This window comes from Wyeomyia smithii, chromosome 1 (assembly GCF_029784165.1).
Source record: "Wyeomyia smithii strain HCP4-BCI-WySm-NY-G18 chromosome 1, ASM2978416v1, whole genome shotgun sequence".
NCBI classification, from domain to species: domain Eukaryota; kingdom Metazoa; phylum Arthropoda; class Insecta; order Diptera; family Culicidae; genus Wyeomyia; species Wyeomyia smithii.
The window spans coordinates 57,078,585-57,101,390 of NC_073694.1; the positions used below are offsets into that span (position 1 = coordinate 57,078,585).

The following is a 22,806-nucleotide window of genomic DNA, read 5'->3' on the forward strand; positions in this document are numbered from 1 at the left end:
TGCACGCACGCTAAACGTGATCAAATAAGTCGGCGAAAAGGTTCATCACAGCGAAAACATGCCAAGGAAGCCAACATTTCTGTAACATCGATTTGAGATCATAGAAGACTTCACGCGAAGAAGCAAAAAAAGACTATCCTGTTCTCCGATGAACTGTTCAGCAACGGTGTTGTGTTCTACGGCCATAGCTATAACGTGAACACGAGGCGGCAAGCAACGGGTAGGGTCAATAATCCAAACTAGTGCTGAGGAAATCCAAGCCAAGCAAACCTTGGCGTCGAATACCTTTTCTATACACAAACATAAATTGTAGCTAGACAACGGTTGCTAGACAGATCGAAATATTGAATTTCGATGAACACATTTGTTGGTATTCATTCCTTAGTCAAAGTTCATGTTCGTTAATAGGTATCTTATCAAAGTTAATAATCATTTTTATCTTTACAGAAACGAATATGAATATCGGTGTCAGTAACTTGTACAGAATATTTGTATTATGCCGAGCTCATTCGCAATATTCAATAATGCTTATTACGTAAGTCACTTCACGGTTAAACATATTTCACTCTCACGCTCACTTCACTTTTTGAGACCTATTCCCGATTCCACCTCAAGTGAGGTGACAAAAATTACCTCCGTGAAGTGAGATTTCCAGTAAAGTGAAATTGAGAATAGGACAAGCGAGATGAGAATGTTTCCCAGCTCAAAAATTTCTAAGTCCCAGAAAGTCGATTTTTCCGTTTTTAGATAACATCAGATCTTGAAGTTTTCTGCATTTCTGTGACATTTGGCATGAAAATAATTTTTTTTGGGTAGGGTAGAGCGGGGCTATTTGGTTACGGGGTAAGTTGGTCAATGAGAATATCTTCGAATCTACGTATCACAAAAAATCGTGTGATATGGGTGATATGTAGCGGATAACCAAAGAAACTAAATGACAGAATAAAGTACAATTTTAATTAGGACGTATATTAAATTCAGGTTGGTGCCAAATTGGCCATCAATTCTACTCGGCAGTCTTGGCATACTCATCGTGTGTAACAAAGAGGCTCATATAATTTGCACAGAACACAGAAGCATGTTGAAAAAAAAAAACGGATGAGTTGATTATTTTTTTCGCACGCCGGAAGCAAATGCACACTGTGTAAAAAAGCCGAATACGCAACATCAGAAAGCTTGTATTGTGAACAGTAAGCGCATAAAGCTCTCGCAGAGAGACTTTCTCGATTGCAACTGATAAAATATAGATAGCGCACATTGTTTGCTCATTGATAAGGGCACTGTGATGAAAATTCTAGCTGGTTGAAAACTTTTCTGGCTGTTTCTACGTAGGGCTCTGCGCTATCCTCATTGTGTCATGCTCACTGAGTTTTTTCACTATCACGGTGCAGGTCTATGATAAATTCAGCCCAGACACAGTTAATTCATTCAACAGCACGCAGTTTTGGCTCGCCTACTCATATGTGTAGTTATATTCCACACTCCCTAGGCGCTAAGGTACCGGTCAAAATGGTTGTGAAATAATTCCACGCGAAACGTCGCCTATTCCGTTTTCACTTCAGTGATATGACACTCAAAATAACCCAGATTTCACGGCAGATGTCACTTTGCAACGTTTTTCTCACTTACTTGAGTCTCGTAGTAGGACTTTAATCACTTCACTCTGATTTCACTGTGAACTCTGATTTCACTGTGACTCCCGTAACAAGTACCAATATTAAATTTCTGGGATTCGATAAGCAACCGACTGACCATAGTATTTTATTCATATAATTTATTTAAATTTTATCAATTTGAGTAATAGCGTTTATTACGTTTATTCTAATAAATGATATTTCTCGTAAATAAGTTTAATCATAATCACAAACTTAATAATTGAATTCATGAACAGTTGATCATCTGCAGCGACCAGTCTATTGGTGATGACTCTTGGTTTCTTCTGTGTAATTTCATCATCTTCGAATAAGCCGTACTCATACGCTCCAAAAGAATGATTAGTACGAAAATGCTGGATGATATTCCCGACGTCTGAAACGACCTGGGAATGTTTGTATCCGCTCTCAACATCAATTTGACATCGCCATACGCTTTCCTAAAAGAAGGTTTTTAATGTTGAACATATAATAACAATAAACATACCTGCACAAAGCTTTCTAGTTTTGATAACATCGTTATCAAAAAAAATCGGTACCTCGAATTGAAATTGATTTTTTTAACTATCGGGTTTCATTTTCACGGTTGCTATTCTTGAATTGATAGGTGAACCGATCCGAATATCTTCCGTTTCGTTCTTGTTCTAGAAAAAAGCTACGTCATTTATGGATGTTCCCTAAGGTAACTCTCAAGACGCACAATAAACGCACAATGAAGGACAGTAAACGAGCATGTTTCGATAGACTATGCGACAGTGCCAATACGAGCCCATGGGGTGACGCCTACAAGATTGTAACGGCCAAGACCAGAGGTGCGTCAGCCCATGTAGAGCAATCATCAGCGATGTTTGAGTGGATCATTGAGGAACTTTTCTCACGCCACGAGCCAAATCCTTGGCCTCCGGCTGTTGTGTCGCTACAGGCAGTGAGTGACGGCAACTGCGCATAGGTCGAGGAGATGGTAAGGGTAACGGACGATGGGCTCATTGAGGTTTGTTCAGGGCGGTCATGCAGAAATGCTTAGACGATTGCCTCTTCTACAGAAACTCGTATTACTGCCGAAGGCTGGGAAACCACCAGGTGACCCATAGGCATAATAAAACCAGTCTGTCTGCTAGACACAGCAGGCAAGGTGCTTGAGAAGGTAACCTTCAACAGACTTATAAGATTCACCGAGAGTGAAACCGGTGTGTCAAGCAGCCAATTCGGCTTCCGTAAAGGTAGGTGCAAGCAATTCTCTCCGCCGTTAAGACGGCCGAGGTAGTACTCCAGCGTGAGAGAAAGTGCATTCGCTATTGCGCAATTGTCATGCTAGATCTGAAAAACGCTTTCAATAGCGTATTGTGGAATGCTATGTATGATGGTGTGTTGAAGCTAAAGCGGTGATTGTGGGCTTTGCAGACGACATAAGTCTGTAAGTCTACAGCAAGTCAATCAGCGATGTCGAGTTGATAGCCGCCATATCCATACACGTAGTTAAGAATTGGATGCACTCCAGGAAACTGGAGTTAGCGCACCCTAAGACGGAGGTCATTGTAGGCAATAACCGTAAATCGGAACAAAAGGCGTCGATTAGTACTGGCCAAGCGATCCTTTAAGCTCTTATGGTTGACGACAAGCTTACATTCAAAAGGTACGTCAATTATGCTTGTAGGAAAGCTTCTACGACTATTATCACGTATGATGTCAAATAGCTCGGCGGTATATAAAATGTTGGGTACTCCCACTTACCGTCGTAGAATGGAAAGTACCTGTGCCTGAGGGACCAACGTAACACAGGAAGTATACGTAACACCAGAAGGTCAACTTCGATGGTCAGGTGGCAGCGGAAATGGTACAACTCTACCAAAAGCAGATGGACACATCGACTCATAACGGAGATAGCTGGATGGAACGAGAGGCGTCATGGGGAAGTTAATTTCCATTCTGGCAGGCCATGGCTGTTTCAGACAGTACCTACACAGGTTTGGACACGCGGAGTCAGTCTTGTTTCTAGCAAACTCGGAAATGCTTCCAAAGGCCACAGAGTAAATAGTCGCCGGGTTCGTAGCTTCTACATTTGCTTACGGGATAACTTCATTCATGTCTTTGAAAACTTGACACACTTCCGACTTGGCTAGGAGCACTAAAATTCCCAGGAATGGTTGAAAAGCTATACCCTAAGGCGCCCTAATTCTGCGCGGCTTTTAATTCTGCGCACTTCGTATTAAACTGTTGAAAAATATCAATTAAAAGCAGATTTTAAATGAAATTTGGAAGTGATTTCCTATATATTAACTGTTAACTTCCTGCTTATGTTTACTTTCTAACTAAACGGCATCCAAATTTTGATACGAAGTGCGCAGAGTTAAGAGCCGCGCAGAATTAGGACGCCTCACGGTAATCTTTTTTTTCAGTTCAAGCTTTAGGTCAAAACCTGTGTTGACAAGTGGTCGACGAAGCATTTTCGGGTGATTTGGCTTTTCTTGCATGTTTTGCTACCCTTTTTATTGTTAATGACATACCATTCCAAAGTCAAAATAATTTCAAGAACAACAACAACAATAATATCGCACGCTTAGCCTGAGGGCTAATAGCGGTCTCGATCAACTAGATTAGTTGAGAGAATTTGTTATCGATATTGTTTTTTTGGCATATTTTGCATATGTAGGATAAGTACAACGATACACCGTGCCCCAGTGCTTAGTCGAGAAAATTTCTAGCTCGAAAAGATCCTCGACTCGATCGGAAATCGAACCCGATATCACAATCGTGTGGGAGAGCTAGCCGACTGACAGCGCTAACCACAGAGCCACGGGGACCACATTCAAGAACAAGTAATAGGAAAATGGTCAACATTAAATTATGAACCAAACGAATGACAAAATTCATTTTTCGATCAAGAAACAAGGAACAAGAAACCACAACAGCTTCTTGGTCTAAATTCTATGGTTTTAAATTGAATGATCATTTCATCCTCTTGAAGAAAAGGTTCCATGAATTTGAAACTGATCCCAACCCAAAGTCGCCGTTCTCAAAACTACATAATTCCACGAAACAGTACGGCTGGCTACGCTAACACGATGTTCGTCAGAAGTGTGGTAAATTGGAATTTGATGCCTTCTACGATTAAGCGTTCGACTTCGGAAGCAAATTTCAAGAGGGGCTGCCTCGAATTTTGGAACTCTAGACAAACATAATTATATACTATTGTTGTAAAGTTAAAGTAGTAAATAGGATTATAAATTATAAATTAGATAGTTATGTATATGTATTTAACGTTATGCAACTCGGAGGTAGTAATTTAAAAGGTTTAACCTTATACTACCAGGTGATAAATAAATTGAATTGAATTGAATTGAATTGAATTTGATATATAACTACAACTTCATACTAACAATCTGTTGATTATCTGTATTTTCGAAACCTTACGAGGTAATAAATTTGTGTTACCGTTTCTCGGCTTTCTTCAGGAATCTTTTTTTTTAAAGAAAACAGAAAGATCTCTAGGAATTTGTTTGAGATCTGGAATTCCGAATTGACAGATCAGATTAATGTTTCTTCAAAATTTTGGCATTCGTATGGGTCTAAAGAGAAACGCTTAAGTGCGAGCATTTCGAATGAATGAAAGCATTCATAAACGTTATTTTTTTACAATCCTTTCAGAGTTCTCCCTTCCCGCTTTTTGCATGGAAGTGAACTTTCAAAACACCTTATTATATTTCACGCGATGGAAGCAAGACAACAAAATCAGTTTATCAGTTAACGAAGATTGTCAAGGCATCGGTCAGTGTCAGTGAAAAAGTGTTTCGGTGTGGTTCATTTTGGTTGAGTGGACTGTTTGTTTTTCTTTTTCGCTTTGAAGTGAAGATCATTTGGTTGGATTTGTCGTCAAATTTTATTCTGTAACCGTGAACGATGCGCGCGATCTGTTTCATCTGAGTATAACAGCACGTTACTAGGACGAAAATCTAGTGTATCTGAAAGAGTGCTGCGATCATTGGAAGTGAAAAAGTAGTATTTTGCTGGGGAAAATGACTTTTATCAGCACTGCACTCTATGGAACTTCAAAATAAATAACATCACAATTGCTTCAAATTAGACGAGACATGAACAATGTCTTGTTAAGTCTGGAGAATATCTTTGTTTAAGGTCATACCAATGTAAACGTTGATACTAATCGCACCCAATTAAGTAACCGGAAAATAGTTATTTACAAAAATGCGCAAAGCTGCGAACGATACCGAAAAACATAGTACTCATTAAAGTGGAATGTGAATACTAGGGTGCCAGCCAAAATGGTCATCTCGAATTTAAAAAAAAAACCCTATACAAAATGTTCACCCGCTCGAAAAAACACCCTGTGCAAAATTTCAGCTCAATCGGACTTAAAATGGCGTGGCGCAAAGCGATTGAAGTTTGCCTTTTTTGAAAACTGGAAACTCAACCAAGGAGGGGTACGTGAAATTTCGGTTTTCCAAATTTTTTTTTGATGCCAAATTACTTAAAAATGCATGAACCGTCGAGAATTGGTGTCATCTGAAAAAAAAAAAACTCTCTGGGACTTAGTCGTTTTTTCAATTATGGATGGCGGAGTTCAAAATGATTAGAATTTATCTTTTGAAATTGATCACTAGTCTCTCGAAATAGCTTGTATAATGATATACACTGTAACTAGCATCGAATACATTATGTTTCATGAGGGTGGTTCATTTTTTCGGCATAGGGTGGTTCATAATATTGTGAAAAATGAGTATAAAATAAAAAAAAGCACTTCGGTTCGTTTGATTGGTGTGACATCTTTGACAAAGTTGTAGATAATAATTCTGTCTTTCCGAAAAAATTACAAATTACACTTAAAAATTATTTGATTATTCAATTTAAGAAGATTAAAAATTAATTTTAAAATTTTTATTTTTTTAATAAAACACAAACAAAAGATTACGAAAACAATGAAACCAGTCCGATCATTTAGAAATCAAGAAAAATAAGTTATCATTTTTTGAAAAAAAAAATTTTTTTTGAAAAAAAGAAAGATATTTTCAATTTTTTTAAAGGCTTTTTTTCGAAAGGACAAAATATTATTTACAACTTTGCCGAAGACACTATGCCGTTACGACTGTAGACATATTTTTAATTTCCAATTAAGCACTCTACGAGGAATTAAGAATATTTCTACAGTCAAAACGGTTTATTTGATTGGCAAAGCGTATCTGGCAAAGTTGTAAATAATAACTTTGTTCTTCCAAGAAAAATGTACCCTGTGAAAAAAAAATTAAATTAAAAAAAAATTATAACTTTTTTTTCTGATTTCTTCATGGCCGGTTTCGTTGTTTAGGTAAACTTTCGTAGTTTTTATACAAAAATCGGTTTTTTTAAATGGGCTGTTTTGGATAATTAACTTGTAACTTTCTCTTTTTTTTCAAAAAATTAATAATTTGTTTTTAGAGTGTATATTTTTTTTTGAAAAATAAAACTATTAACTACAACTTTGCCGAATACGTCACACAGCGCAAACGAACCGTGTTGGCTCTAAAAATATTTGTAATCATCAATACCTATCCGAAATAGCATTTTCAATAGCTTTTCAAAAATGAGTTTCAAAATATGCAACCAATAGCACAACATGGCATCTTTTGCCTATAAAAACGTTTATGCAAAGATTCAGCTAATGAGCACGTTCACGTTCTGATGATGTAAACTTGACAGAAAATATATGGTCGAACTGTCAAAACGACGCAAACCCAGAAACAACGAGTCAATTGTGTTGCGTATCTGATTGAGATCCCTGTACTCTCATTATCACTGAATAACATTGATACAGTCTTTTGTCCGATTAAATAAGCCAAAGAATTGTGTGTTCAATCAAGTGTTGGCAAAGGACATTATTGTGGTAAATAAAACGAATAAATTGTCTGGTACAACATTCGAAAGAACAAGTACAAGTGTCTTTGAGAGTAGATTTTTCAAACAAAATAAAATAAAACATATTCCATCAGTTTCCACCGTTTCATGTACTTTTAAGACACTTGCAAATATTTTTCAAATATTCGAATTCCATGTTCCTCCCGTGTGTGATTTTGCAAATGACATGAAAGCATTCAACATTTTCCGCGAGACACAATCTTAATTTTGGTTGAGATAATTTATTTTTGCACAGAGTTGTTTTTTGATATACTTTGTAAATTTGTTTTGTAATATATTGCTATTTTACATATAATTTTTCCAATTAAACATTGCCACCCTAACGACAATGATATAACAAATATTATATTTTCAGGAATTTTTCTATTGGTATTCAGTGAAAAGTGATTTTTTTTTCATTTTATACTCATTTTTACACAATATTATGAACCACCCTATGTCGAATAAATGAACCACCCTAATGAAACATAATGTATTCGATGCTAGTTATAGTGTATATCATTATACAAGCTGTTTCAAGAGACTAGTGATCAATTTTAAAAGATAATAAAATCTAAAAATTTTGAATTTTGAAAAAACGACTAAGTCCCAGAGAGCAGATTTTTGCAAAATTTTTTTCAGATGACATCAATTCTCGACGTTTCATGCAATTTTAAGTCATTTGGCATCGAAAAAAAAAATTCGAAAACCGAAATTTCACGTACCCCCCTCCCCTCCTTTGGGTGATTTTTCGGTTTTCAAAAAGGCCAAACTTCAATCGCTTTGCGCCACCCCATTTTATGTCCGATTGAGCTGAAATTTTGCGCAGGGTGTTTTTTCTAGCAGGTGAACATTTTGTATAGGGTTTTTTTTTTGAAATTTTCTGGTCACTTTTTTTCCATACGATAATTGGCGCCCTAGTGAATACCACATTCTGACCACCGAAGCCCCACTGTACCGTGCATAGTGGAAACCTCCAGCCATTCAGTGCAAACCATGGATACTATGCGAGGTGCCCTCTCACATTTCTACATCGTTGCTGGTTTACTTCATATGGCGGTGTGTCCCGCGTGGTGGTCTTGGTGACCGCGTTGTTCTTGCCTGTTTGGATGATGACTGTTTATGCGCTACCACAACCACGTCCGCCTCCTTCTCCTCCTACCTAGGCCTCCCATCACCCACTGCCAGAGTGGATCGTTCGCAGTGTCCACGGCCAGAGCAAGCAGCAGGGTTTGCGCTGGTGTGCGCCATTTCGCAGTGTCAGTTGCTCTCGGATCGCCTCTTGGGAAAGAATGTGGTGTCACTTGGTATCGCACCTCCACGGACACTTTTTTCTACAGTTTTAATCAGCTAGACAGTGCGAGTGGTAAGCAATCAGTGCGGAGTTCGAAACCATTTGCAGTCGCCAATTGCTGCTACAGTTAGTGCAATCACCATTCGATGCGCGAGAAGAAAAAAAGGTTGATTGTGGCGTGTTGGGGCTCAGTATCTCTCGGATAGGCTGTTTTTTTCGCTGTACCAAACCCCAAGGGAGGTGTAATTCGTGTGGCGCGGTTGGCGGTGACGCTGAGCGACCGCATATTTAGGTGGAAACTAGTTTTCTTTCAGTAGTAACTTTGCGAGTGAGCGAGGGCTGCCCCGTTTGCATACTTTCGAGCATCAGCCTCAGACTCCTTGTTGGGTGGAGAGTGCGAGAGGTGGACAAAGTGTTTCAGTGTTGATCCCCTTGGCGCCTTCATCGTCGTCGTCGTCGTCGTCGACAGTTGCGCTAAATACCGCAAATCAACAATCTTCAGCGTGGGGCTCCGCTTGGACCGTCGTCACGAAGGCTTCACAGTTTTCCAGTGCCATCGGTAAGTTGAGTAACCTTCGTGGGTAACATTTAACACATCGCGATATGATAGTAAAACTAGGGCATACAGAAAATTTCAAGGTGTTTTCCTGGCGCGGCATTCGACTAGCTTGAAAGTAGGAGTGAAACTGCATCAACATTTTAAACAGTCTAACTTTGGCGAACCGCAAAACGAATCGTGTGATTAGATGATTGTTTTTTTGCTTATTTCCTCGTAAAATGAGCTCCTGTTTGGTAGAGTTGCAAGCCAAACGGGAGAGAAAACCATCACCACCATCCAACAGCAATATCAGCAGCAACAGCAAAAAAAGTGGAATGTTCAACATTCTTTCGTCGCCTATATGTCAATCGAGAGAGGGGTGGGGTTCAGCATACCGCCAACGTCTCCTGCTTGCATTAACCAACCACGCTGCGAAGTGAAATACCGATAGTCGATACGGCTTGCGACGATGACGATGACGACCGCTTTGGGCTTGTACGGGCCTCAACACTGGCTGGTTATACGAACGAGCCTCTGCCCGCTGATGGAGTTGTCCTCCATCTGCAGGCACCGCAAGGCGGGCAAGAATCGGAGCCATGATGGAACGAACGAACGGTGGTCTAGTAGAGTGGCGTCGGCGGCAGACAGGGGACAAAATCTGGTCTGGTTGGAAACTTGATCGGAGCTGGTGTGCTGGCTGTGGATGGTCAGTTCGTTCGTTCGTTCGTTCGTTCGTCCGCAGTTTGCTTGTTGCGATCTGTGTAGGCACTACGGATTGGGTCCAATTGATCGTTCGCTGTTGGCGCAAAAACAAAAAAAATAAACCAACGACTCAGCGTTGAAACAAAATATAAATGCCATGAAACGTTGATTATAAAATAGCTGTAAATAATTTAAATATTTCTACATTTTTACAGTTTCTCTGCGGGACAGCAAGGTAGAGAACGGCGTGTGATAGGGTGAGTGGTTATGTTGTGTTACCGAGAATTAGAGCTTTGGGTTGCTGCGAAGCTGATCGGGGTGATATCAATATGGCTGCTCTGTAGCATTTCGCTCTGCGGTTATGAATTCAGTGCCGGGAAAATGGAATTTATCCTTTTAATATGTTACTCTTTTGCATGTAACGGTTGAAATGTCGATTGGTTTGGTTGGAAGCCGAATGATAATTTTGAGCATTTTCATGCCAAACAGTAAATCAGTTGGACATATTTATTATGAATACTTCCTTTTGAGAAAGACATTTCCAAGAATTGAAAAATCTATTTTTGAAAAAAATATGATTTAAAAAGAACACAATTTTTTCCAAAAATGCACCTTTTTGAAACAAGATTTGTTTTAAGTTTTAATTTTGAAATATTTTTATCATGGACGTTTGAGAAGAACAATATTTTGAAAAAAATTACCGTAATTTTCAAACATGGTCAAAGCATGTTTTGGATTAATAACTCAATGATTCTCGTACCTTCCTCTTGTTTCTATGAATCATCCTTATAATCTGAAAGTGTCAAAGGTTGTCGGAAGCTTCCTATGATAAAAAGAAAAGACTATTTTTTTATGTTAGAGAGATAGACAGATGATTTACTCGACAATGTTTCATAACATATAAAAATATGAAACTTATTTAAATAAACAAAATTCCTGTCTTCATTGGTTACAGAGTTATATTGTATTATATATAGATGTTGCTTCAAATTTAGTTTTTCGTACTTAACTTTTGTTAACCGCATTTTGTATGAAAACTTTTTTTTCAAGGAACCATTGAAGTACACATAAGACACGTTTTTGCCAAAGACCACACGTCTTCAGGACTTTTTTCTACAAAGTTATAGTATATTTGAGCATTTTTCATAATTTTGAGAACATATAATATAAAAGGGGTTAAGTGAACGCATGATGGTAATACTTTCTGTTAAAGCTTAACTTAAGTACTATAAACTGTTATAGATTCCATTTGTCCCGATCCACCTATATTAGATGTTACAATAGGTTTTCATATGTTGAAAAAACTTACTTTTTTATGCCAGGACTCACGAGATAGAAGGTTGATTTATTTGGAAAAAAAGTAGAACATGTGGAAATATGAAACTTTGCAAAAAAAAAAAAACAAAATTTCCAAGTTTGTTGGGTACAGTGTTATTTTATATGGAAATACTTGAAATTATTTTTTTTTTACTTAACCTTTTTAATTGCATTTTACGAAAAAACTTTTTTTAAGGAATCGTTGGGGCATACAACACACGATTTTACTATTACTTCAAGAACAGATAGGGTAAAAGGGGAAAGTTTAGACAAAACATTTTTGTAAAGCTTAGCGCAAGTACTACGAACCGTTATAGGTTTCATAAATTTATGGAAAGCATAAAATCTCATATTTTTCTAGAGTATTTTATGCTTTAAAACAAAAGCAAAACAAAAAAAACTATGAAAGTCATCACAAAACCGTAAATTAATATATGATAAACTACTATAATATATGCTCGCCGTACTCTAATGTGTAAAGTATTGTCACCGTTTTTACCCCATACGTTTTTGAAGTTATCGAAAAAAACTAAAACATGCTATAACTTCGTAAGGAAAAGCCCTGGAGATAAGTAGTCTTCGGCGAAAACGCGTGTTTTGTATGTCCCAACGGTTCTTTAAAACAAAGTTCTCTTGTCAAATGCAACTAACAAAAGTTAAGTACAGAAAACTAATTTTTAAGTAACCTCTATATAAAGTATACCCCATCAAGATAGGAATTTTGTTTGCGAAGTTTTATATTTTTACATGTTCTAAAACATTGCCAAATAAACCAGTCCTCTATCTCTTATTACAGAAGAATTTTTTTTATTAGTACCTTAGAAAGCTTTAAATAACGTTTGACATGTTGAGATTATGCGAGTCTTTCATTCATTATTCCGAAGACAACATTTAGTAAAATTGAAGCTGCTAAAGAATTGAAAGAAAAAATATGGAGGAATGATCTAGAGGGATGTTGCTTTGAAAACAAAAGCAAAACAAATAATTCATGACTCCTGTAACATATACTCTAATATGGGTGGATTGAGACGAATGGAAACTTTAACCACAGACAAACAGATGTGCCACTCGATGACGATCTAATCGACCAGAAAAATAACGATTATTTTGAAATTTTGCTAAGTGGGCAATAAAGCCGCTAGTGTCGCTATAAGCAAGAGTACAAATTCGTTACCAAAGACAAAACCCGTCAGTAATGCCACTGGTGATGATATAAGCAAGCGTGCACACCCATTATCAAAGACAAAAACCGTTTTACGAAAATATGTTAGTAGGCAATAAGCTCACGTGGTGGCGCATGAGTGTAACGTTTCGGATAAGTACGAAGATTTTCGCGGATTTTTCTCCGAAGTGGCACGTCTGTTTGTTTGTGCTATAACGGTTTTCACGCGATCATTGGTATGCTAACCATATTCCGGTGGTAGAGAAAATGTTTCGCCAACCAGAGCGTCTGTTCACCAAGATGGTGCGGCTCAAAACAGCGTCTGTTCTCCATGTTAGGCGGCTGATCGACATCCTGGTGTCAACGTGGGACTCTAAACAGTGCTGACACGATGGTCCTCCGGCGAGACAGGGGTTGGTGTAGGTCTTACAAGCCAGCCGTAAAAATCATCAGTACAGGAAGCAAACAATGTAAATGCGGACCGGAACAATCGGCATAGACCCAGACAACGAAAACGGACTAACGATTGGTAACTCGGAACTGCAAGTCCCTTGATTTTTTGGGAAGTACCCGCATTCTTTCCGACTTATCGAGGGTCCGCAAGTTTGACATTGTAGCGCTGCAGGAGGTATGTTGGAAGCGAGTATCGGTACATACGTATAAAGATGGTTATACCATCTACCAGAGCTGCGGCAACACACACGAGCTGGGCACAGCTTTTATTGTGCTGAGTGAAATGCAGAAGCGCGTGATTGGGTGGTGGCCAATCGACAACAGAATGTGCAAGTTGAGGATTAGAGGCCGTTTCCTCAATTTGAGCATAATTAACGTGCTCAGCTCTCACCTAGGAAGTAACGACGACGATAAGGATACCTTTTACGCGCAGTTGGAAAGTGCATAAGATAGCTGCCTAAAACATGACGTCAACATCGTTATCGAAGATCTTAAGCTCAGGTAGGCTATGAGGAGGAATTTAGACCGGTTATTGGGAAGTTCAGCACTCACCGGCTAACGAACGAAAACAGCCTTCGACCAATTGACTTCGCCGTCTCCAAAATCATGGCTAAACGTAGTACCTACTTTCAGCATACCCTCCCATATCGGTACACCTGGAGACCACCACAGCAGACCGAATCACAAATCGATCACGTTTTGATTGATGGAAGGCACTTCTCGGATATTTTCGACGTCCGAACCTACCGTGGCGCAAACGTCGATTCTGACCACTATCTTCTGATAATCAAAATGCGCCAAAGACTTTCGATTGTCAACAACATACGCTACAGTCGCCCGCCACGGTATGACCTGGAACGACTCAAATTCTCCGAAGTCGTTACTGATTACATGCAACGCCTTGAGGCGAGGGTGAACTCATCGAAGGTCCTCTAGTGGACTGCTGGAGTAATGCAAAAGCAGCCATTAACGCAGCGGAAGGTGTCATAGAGTTCGTCGAGAGAATCGACGCAACGGCTGGTTCGACGAGGAGTGTCAGACGAGAAGAATGCAGCGCGGGCATTGGTGCTGCAGCAAGGGACCCGTCAAAACGTGATGCGATATAAACTGAAGCGAAGACAGCTGACTCACCTGTTCCGGGACAAGAAGCTCCGCTTGGAAGAGATGGAGTGTGAGAAAATGGAGCAGCTGTGTCGTTCGCAAGAAACACGTAAGTTCTACAAGAAACTGAACGCATCCCGCGCCAGCTTTGTGCCGTGAGCCGAAATATGTCGGGATAAGGATGGAGGAATCTTAACGGATGAACGCGGTGATCAACTGGTAGAAGCAGCACTACAATGAAAACCTCAATGGGGCAGAGGCAGATGACCGAGACGGCAGGAAGAACGACTTCGTCAGCACAGAGGATGAGGCAGACATTCCGACCCCTACGATAGGTGAAGTTAAGGATGCCATCAAGCAGCTTAAGAACAACAAATCAGCTGGAAAAGATGGCATTGCAGCGGAGCTTATCAAACTGGGCTCGGATAGGTTGGCTTCTTGTCTGCACCAGCTGATAGTCAGGAACTGGGATACAGAACAGCTACCGGAGGTGTGGAAGGAGGGAGTAATATGCCCAATATACAAGAAGGGCGACAAGTTGGAATGTGAGAACTTTCGAGCGATCACGATTCTCAACGCAGTCTACAAAGTGCTCTCTCAAATCTTCTTCCGCCGTCTCTCGCCGTTAGCAGGGAGGTTTGTTGGAAGTTATTAAGCCGGTTTTGTGGGTGGGCGATCGACAACTGACCAAATCTTCACGCTGCGGCAGATCCTTCAAAAGTGTTGAAACGTGTGGTCTTTAATATGCGGGGCACGATCTTCAATAAATCCAGCCTTCATCTGCTTCGTTGACGACGTGGACCTTGTCGGAAGGACGTTTCAGGCGGTTGCTGAACAGTACACCAAACTGAAACGTGAAGCAGAAAAGGTTGGATTGAAAGTGAATACGTCAGATACAAAGTATCTGCTAGCAGGAGGAATCGAGCGCGATAGGGCTTGCATAGGCAGTAGCGTAATAATTGACGGAGACGAGTTCGAGGTGGCTGAAGAATTTGTATACCTCGGATCTTTGCTAACGTCAGACAACAACTGCAGCAGAGAAACCAGTAGACGCCTTGTAGCTGGAAGTCGTGCCTTCTATACGTTTTTAAAGTTATCGAAAAAAAAAACTAAAAAATTCTATAACTTTGTAAGGAAACTCCTGGATATGTGGGGCCTCCGCAAAAACGTGTGTTTTGTGTCCCCAAACGGTTCGTTAGAACAAAGTTTTCTTATAAAATGCTATTAGTAAAAGTTAAGTGCAACAAACTCAATTTTGAGTAACCTTTATATAAAATAATCTATGGGTCGTTCCATACGAAGTGACCATACCACTTGGACATGACCATCATGGGTTTGACTGAAAGTTGGGGTAATTATTCATCCAGGCCCTGTGGAATTCCTATTTTGTTGCAAAATAACGCATCTTTCGTTAGAAATCTCTTTTTTCTTTTTCTCACAATTCATAGAAGTAAGATAAAATATTGATAGATGATTGTAAAGAAAGTATTCCAAGGAATCCAAAAAAAATATAATTTTTGACCGGAAGTGATATCATATAAACTATTTTTGTATTTTAGAAGTAAATGTACACGTTACGGCAACTGCAGCCTCGTTCCATTTTAAAGTTGATAATTTCATCGTGTTCCTTGGAAAATTTAACGTGAAACATAATTATCACCCCGTGTCAAGTTAAGCACGAAAAAAACAAAATGAGTCAATCTCGAGCTATATAATACCTGCATTTTATATCAAACAATCATATGTATTGGAAAATGTCTGAGCAACAAAACAAATGATTTTCAAGATTTTCCTGATTGTTGATGAATCCAAAAATATTTTCCCTACTGCAAGGTGGGGGAGGTGGTTATTCCAATCGACAACAAAATTGGGTTTTTTAAGTGAACCTAGATGAATAATTCTCTCAACTTCGTATGGAACACGACAACTGGCTTGTTAGGCCAGCATCGTACTTCGAGACCAGCTGAGAGGTGCTGTGAATATGACCTTTGTTTATCACTTACTCTATTCCCTAGGAAATTTATGTATTATAAAGTTTGCTGTTTCTCGAAATAATGGAATAAGTAAATTCTCAATTTTTTCACATTTGACACCTGGATCCTTTTGCAAGTGCTGCTTGTTCGAATATTAGGAGAATGCTTCAGCTATTCCTGGCAAAAAAAGATCAACTTATTATCATATGTATGAATTTGTTAGTGTTTGAATGGTAATTGAATCTTTTTTCAGCTGAATTGCGGAAAAATACATAGAGTCCCATGGATACAACATGGTAATCTCAATAATTGTTTTGAATTTTGCACGCGTATGCGGTTGTCGTCGAAAACACGCAACAACGCAAACCTTTCAAAGGCTTTTAGCAAAAAAATTGACAAATGATAACTGTAAAAAAGATAGTTGAAAGGTGTTGACAAATGTTTGAAGTTACTCAAATTGAACTCGTAGGTTTTCAATTATTACACGCTTTTTAAGAATTATTGTTGAAAAAAAAATATACAATAATTAAAAAATTGCAACTATATGTGCAGACCAAGTTTCGTTCGGATCACAGAAGACAAGCACCTTATCTCTTGCACTATTGGAGACATTTGGACAAACAAATTGGTTAGTGCAATGTTTCAGCAAGCACATAAAATTTGCTAATTTTTGAGGTTCACAATCATTCATCAAGAACAAGTTTTTTTACCATTCAGGTACAATATTCGAGGTTTTGTCAATTTTTTCATTGATATAAAAATAGGAACAGTGGGCGGTTGGTAATTGGTTAATTATCCACGAAAAATAGACCTGGAAATTTTTCATTCTTTTTCACTGATAAGCAGAAAGTAATTATCATAACTAACATATCATGAAATTGTTCAACCTGTTATCTACCAAAGGGCATTAAAAACATTGCAATTTATCAAGTGGTTGAATATGATGACCTTTTAAAATCTGATGCAACTTCCGTTGCGGTTTCATTATAATTTTTCAAAAATTTTGAAATATCGCAAAAACCGTTCTGCTCCTACTGCTTAAAGTTTTATATTCGAATCATATAGATTGTTCTACATAGGAAATAAATTTGTTTGAATCACTGTGACGGAATAATATGGGCGGCATCAAATTCCAGTTTCTTCTCGTCATTCGAAATAGCTTCCTTATGTCCCATTTTAATCGTTTTTGCACAGTAATAACACTCTGATAGCTGTACAGCGTCTGAGTTCGTATGCGCGTGGGATTTTAAAACAGGGTTATCGCAGCTAACCTTTTTCTTACCCGCTCTCTACCTTGGCATTGATCAAATATTGCTTCTAAGCTCTGAATTTCGGTTATTATTCATATAATTTTTTTTCGCAAAAATCCTCCGCAAATCTGAAACCGTCGTATTACTATGTATGCACATAGTTATCGTCCATCGGCCACGAAGCACGCCGAAGAATTGCTTTATGGTGCACTGCAACGCTTCGCCCGCTCTGACCGCTTGACGACGACGTGCGCTACATTCCAACGTGATTTTGACATTTTTGCTGACTTGTTGGCTTTAATTTTGCACAGCATGGGTATAGGCAGAGCTCTATCGTTACGTCTCCGGGTAGTATCCCTCGCACCTCCCCCCTGTCCGGTAAAACTGCGCGAAACGGTCTGACCCACGTCGTTGACTTTTTCCTCCTGTCCTGTCCTGTCCTGCTTGCGGTTGTCGTGTCTTCATTCGCCAATACCTTCATGCTGTTACTGCTGCTGCTGCTGCTGGTCGCAAAATTCCATCAAATGAGAACTTTCCGTATAGCATTTTATTTAAATTCCAATCGTGCAACGCAACCACCCATCTGTTTGCATACAGCGGGGTGGTACACCACCGGCCAAAAGATATAAACCTTGTATGGCAAGGTGAAGCATCTTTTGGCTCCAAGTTGGCAAGCCAGTCTCCCAGGTCACACACAAAATATATTTGAGAATATGTTTGGAAAAAGTTGTATTACAGTATTACAATTCTACTTTGTAAACATCTATTGTTGTAAGCTAGTTTCTGAGATGTATCATAATCAAATCAAAGGATTTAAAAGTTTGATGAATATGAAGAGTATAGCATTTTGAAAAGAATTTCAGGATTAATTAGTAAAATATTACAGAGATTGTTGGAACCTTGGTTATTCCAGTATTTGCGTATTTTTCCTCTTAGTCGAATAAATGAACTTATTTTAACTGCGAATGCCGAACCCATCCAGAACCATCGCGCTGGCAGTGTGGCATGACTTAAGTCGCACACAGCTATCTCGGTGCACACGCTTACGGCATAGAGACAGAATGTGGCTTAGCGTAAACGCAAACAGCTAAGCGTGCTGCTGCGCGTCTTACCACCACACATAACCGGGCTGGTTGCTTGATCAGCGCATACGGGGCGAACTTTGCCTGTAAGCACACACACACACCCGAAACTCACACCATGTCGACGTTCCGTTCAAGTAGACGGAGTGAAGGAAAAAACATTGGAATTTCAATTTAATTCAATATGGCTGGCACAACGCTCGGAAATAGTTGAGCAAATGTGATAGTTTCGAAGTGTACGGTTTTCTTCGGCGTTTACGCTTTTCCAGGCCACAAACTGGAGCTCAGAATTGATCGTGAAATTGTGTTGTAGTTAGTGATAAGTCTTATTTTGGTAAATAGGAGAATTATTCATGAAAATTAATCGCCTAAAATGACTTTTTTTCTCTCCCACAGAATTGAAATACGGTAGGCACTCCAGTAGCACTGTTTACGCAAGCAGCAGTAAGGGCCTTCGTACGAGGTGTTGACTTGAAAGGGGAGAATGAGTTAAAGTGCCTGCTAGTAGTGCAGAAGAAAAAGTTACAAAGGAAGCAAGCGTGTTGTTGGAAAGAAGAAAAACCAAAGTTATTCCGCGAAATAAGAGCAACTTGAGATTGCGCACTGATCGGTGAAGAGCTGCCGAAAGAAAAGAGGATTTGCGGTTCTCGGCTTAAGCAGAGTGCGCTTGGTGTGCGGCGGGGAATATTGGAATTTCTCACATCCTGCGGGAAATGTAAACCTAGTGAAGAGATATGGAGCGCGTGTGATTCCGCCGTGGACAAAAGGAACGTCGTTTGGAGAGTGTGTGAGCGAGTAATTGGCTGAAACCAGACCGACAGATAGAAAGAGAGAAAGAGCATTCGAATCGCAGAGGAAAACCTGCAATGGGGAAGAATACCGCGGTCTACTATTTTCAACTGCAGCAGTAACTAATCGAGGTTTGGTGTTGGCATTGCCAATATTACTAGTGGAAAAATTTCGCCAAAAATCAGTGCAGATGAAAAGTTTACCTAAACCGTATAGAAAGCGCGAAGCTAAGTGTGTCCGATTGTCGCATCCAGTTTAGTGAAGGCAAAATCTTTCAAAGTGGCTTCAATCGAAGCGCCAGGGTAATGTGAAGAAAGTGGCTAATCGCAGCCTACGAAAAGAAGAAGAAGAAGAAAAATAAGAAAAGGAAGCGCGAAATAGCAAATCAAGGGAAGTGTTTGAGGGGGGACAAGGCGCCTGCAGTGGAAGTAAGAAAATAGGTTTCAGTCACTAGATTTTGTTCAACTGCGTTCGAGGGGCAACCGCACTGGAGGAGAAAGATAAATTATGCCAAAAAGCTCCAGCAATGCAGATTTACCACTCGGCTGGGAGATTAATACCGACTATGATGGAAAGGTTTATTTTATTGATCATATTAATAAGAAAACCACTTGGATCGACCCTCGTGACAAGTAAGTATGACTTGATGATCCGCAGGAACGTAGATTAGTGACGCATAGAAAAATGTGTCTTCAACATGCGTGCAAAATATTGATAAGATAGGAATTCGATAAGAGACCACCGTTTGTACCGAATTAGTGAGACTGTGGCTGCAAAAAATTATTGACCGCAGTCATCACGGCTTTACCTGAACACGAGCACGCTTTGGTTTTAACTATATTAGGAGATAACGTTGACCAAATATGCTGTTTGTTGCGCACTCGTGACGCATTGCAATCAGGTTGATGTGTTTATTTTGATGTACCGGAAAGAAAACAACATGAATTCCGATGGATAACAGTGTTGTTTTTGTTAACAAAAATCCACGGATTCACACAAATCTATAAATAATTTTTGGATTAAAATTGTTTTTTATACTGAATTTGAATTTTTTTTTCAGCTGCAGCAGTTGAACAATATATTTACATAAACCAAATACTCATGGAAATAAATTATTTTTTTGCTCTAACAAATCCTAGAAAGGATGCCAATTTCATTCATTCGTTACAACAAACCATAGCTTTTCAAACTTAAAAGTTGGTTTTAGTCTTAAGCAGGATTAATAATATTTTTGGATACCTTTTTTGACATAGGATTACGTCTTTGTTTTCTATATGATGGGATACATTCTGTAAACGTGAAAAAAACCGGCCGATTTGATTTCAAACGGCAATAACTTTTAAACCACAAGATTAATTACAGTAATCACTATGTTGTTGGATAGATAAAATGTTTGACAGTTTTGTGATACGTTAATTGTCATTATTTCTCGATGAAAATTAATGAATAGTTTCAAAGTCGAATTTCCACGATCAATTGATCAATCACATGCGAACACGCGTTGCACAGATTTTGATTAATCCTATCGAGCAGCGCTTGAGCTGGAATTGTTGATCATTCAACATTTGGTGTGGATGAGAATGTTTTCCACCTTGTATTTTGATGAAAACGAAATGCACTCATAGCAGAAACATTAACTCTGTTTGATCTACAATATCTAAAAATAATTTTTTTAATACGATATTAAGTTGATTGAATATAAAACTACACATCTTATTATGATCGAGAAATTCTACAGTTCGCTTGGTTGGCAAAGTTTTAACTTAATCCGGATTGCAACAGCAATCCACCATGCAGCAGCATTTGCATTTGCGAAATCACGCTTGGAATCACGAAATAGTGAAGCGGAATGGTACATTTCCACCTCTCACGTATGTGTGCCCGCTGCATACCGTCTTAACACTCTGACAGTAGTAAACATCGGGTTTATCTCCCGCCAGTTCGCGATTCATGCCGCTGCTGCAATGCAATCGTTTCGCTATTTTCTCCGAGCATCGAACGAAAGGCACCGTTACAATGCTGCTGCTGCCGCGGCTATACAACATTACAGTGTAGTTGCATGAAGACATTGCAGTAAACGGTTTACCAGATGATTTAAGTGTGCAAAGCATATGGTATAGCACTATACTTACTCACGACTTCAGCCTTGCAGGCATACATATATGTATATGCAGATGCGAAATAGCAAGAAAGAGCCCTTGGTCTTCAACTGTTGAAACGCTGCAGGAATATGGTCATATACGCTGCAGGTGGGTTGAGAACGCTGCTAAGCGGGGGAAGGGAGGTTGTTGAAGCTTGAATTAAAATATTTATGCACTCGCATCATTATCCGGTGCTCGTTACATCGCATGCATGCATAGTGGTGGAAGTAATATGCAAACAAATTTGAATCGATGCCAATACGGACACTCGCTTCGCTTGTCCTAACCGGTTGAATACTAGTCAACTTCAGTATAGGGTGATGTATCGTATGTGGACCAGTCTGATAATGAGAACCAATTTTCGACATGTGAGATAATTCCGTTATTTCTTGAAAAATATATTCCAGTATTAACTAATACCCGCACACAACTTCTAGTGGTGATCACAAAGTTTTAATTGCGATTCAAATAAATTTGAAAATGACTCATGTTCGAACAAAATTCTCTAGCTATATTGGTATGGTTCTTAAACAGAAAGTAGAATTATTTGCTTTCAATCATTATCATTAGTGAATCAGCGTCTTTCTTTCAAGACTTCACTGCTCAATTTTTCCTGTGTTGCTGTCATGGTAAGTTTCACACACTTTTCATGGGTTTTGAAAAAGAAGGTTGTACTTTGTTGATTATAAAACTAGATGAATATTTCCGGCGTTGTTCGGGATCACTGTTTAAAATTAGGAATCATTTCTTATATTTCACTGCCTAATCAGTTGACATAACTCACTTCAGAAATATTATGCCAACTTCCACATCTTATATTTTTATCATCCCTTTTAATACAACATCAATGTTCTTAAGAGCGGAAATATACCCACATTGGATTGTATTTGGTAATTTAAGACCGTTCTACGGAAACTGGAAATCGTTATTTCACCGACTTTCGGCTTTCGGGTACCACCCCGACTCCAGAGATACCCGTATTGGATAGTATTTAACCCTTTTAGGCTGTTTTCCATCTTGGATTTCAAAATGTCGTCCGTGGTTGAATCCCGTCTTCAGGGTATCATCCTGGTTATGGAAGCATCCATATTGGATGGAATTTGAGCAACTTATGTTGTATTTCAGAAATCGAAAGTCGCCATCTAGGATTTTATTCTGACACTGGAAATATTCCTACTGGGTGGTATTTGGATTTAAGCTGTTAAACAGGCACCCAAAGTGGATTTCAATATATTTGAAGTTAATTTTCGACCTCTGAGAATCATCCCGATCCAGATCTATTTGAGGCTGTTTTTCAGAAACCGCAGACCATCATCTTAGAATTCAAGATCATGGCTTCCGGTCCAAAAAATACCTATATTTATCTAGATTTCCAATATTTATCGAGTGTCTCTTCTGAACATCGACGAACATATAATTGTAAAAAAAATACTAAGGTTAACGTAGAATTACAACAGTCTGTCTTATGT

General features: G+C 39.0%; 1 protein-coding gene across 3 annotated transcripts in view; it reads left to right on the top strand.

Moving 5' to 3' along the window:
* Window positions 1–8,803: 8,803 nt before the first annotated feature.
* LOC129730177 (protein kibra) overlaps window positions 8,804–22,806 on the top strand; it is a 67,918-nt gene continuing 53,915 nt past the window's right edge. The window contains exons 1-2 of one of the 3 annotated variants that reach the window (XM_055689303.1): window positions 8,804–9,388; window positions 18,804–19,828. In XM_055689303.1, coding sequence (XP_055545278.1) covers window positions 19,704–19,828 — 125 coding nt within the window. In that variant the 5' untranslated portion in view covers window positions 8,804–9,388; window positions 18,804–19,703. Of the gene's footprint in view, window positions 9,389–18,575; window positions 18,742–18,803; window positions 19,829–22,806 lie in introns of those variants that run through there. The other 2 variants (XM_055689321.1, XM_055689313.1) reach the window with 2 other exon arrangements.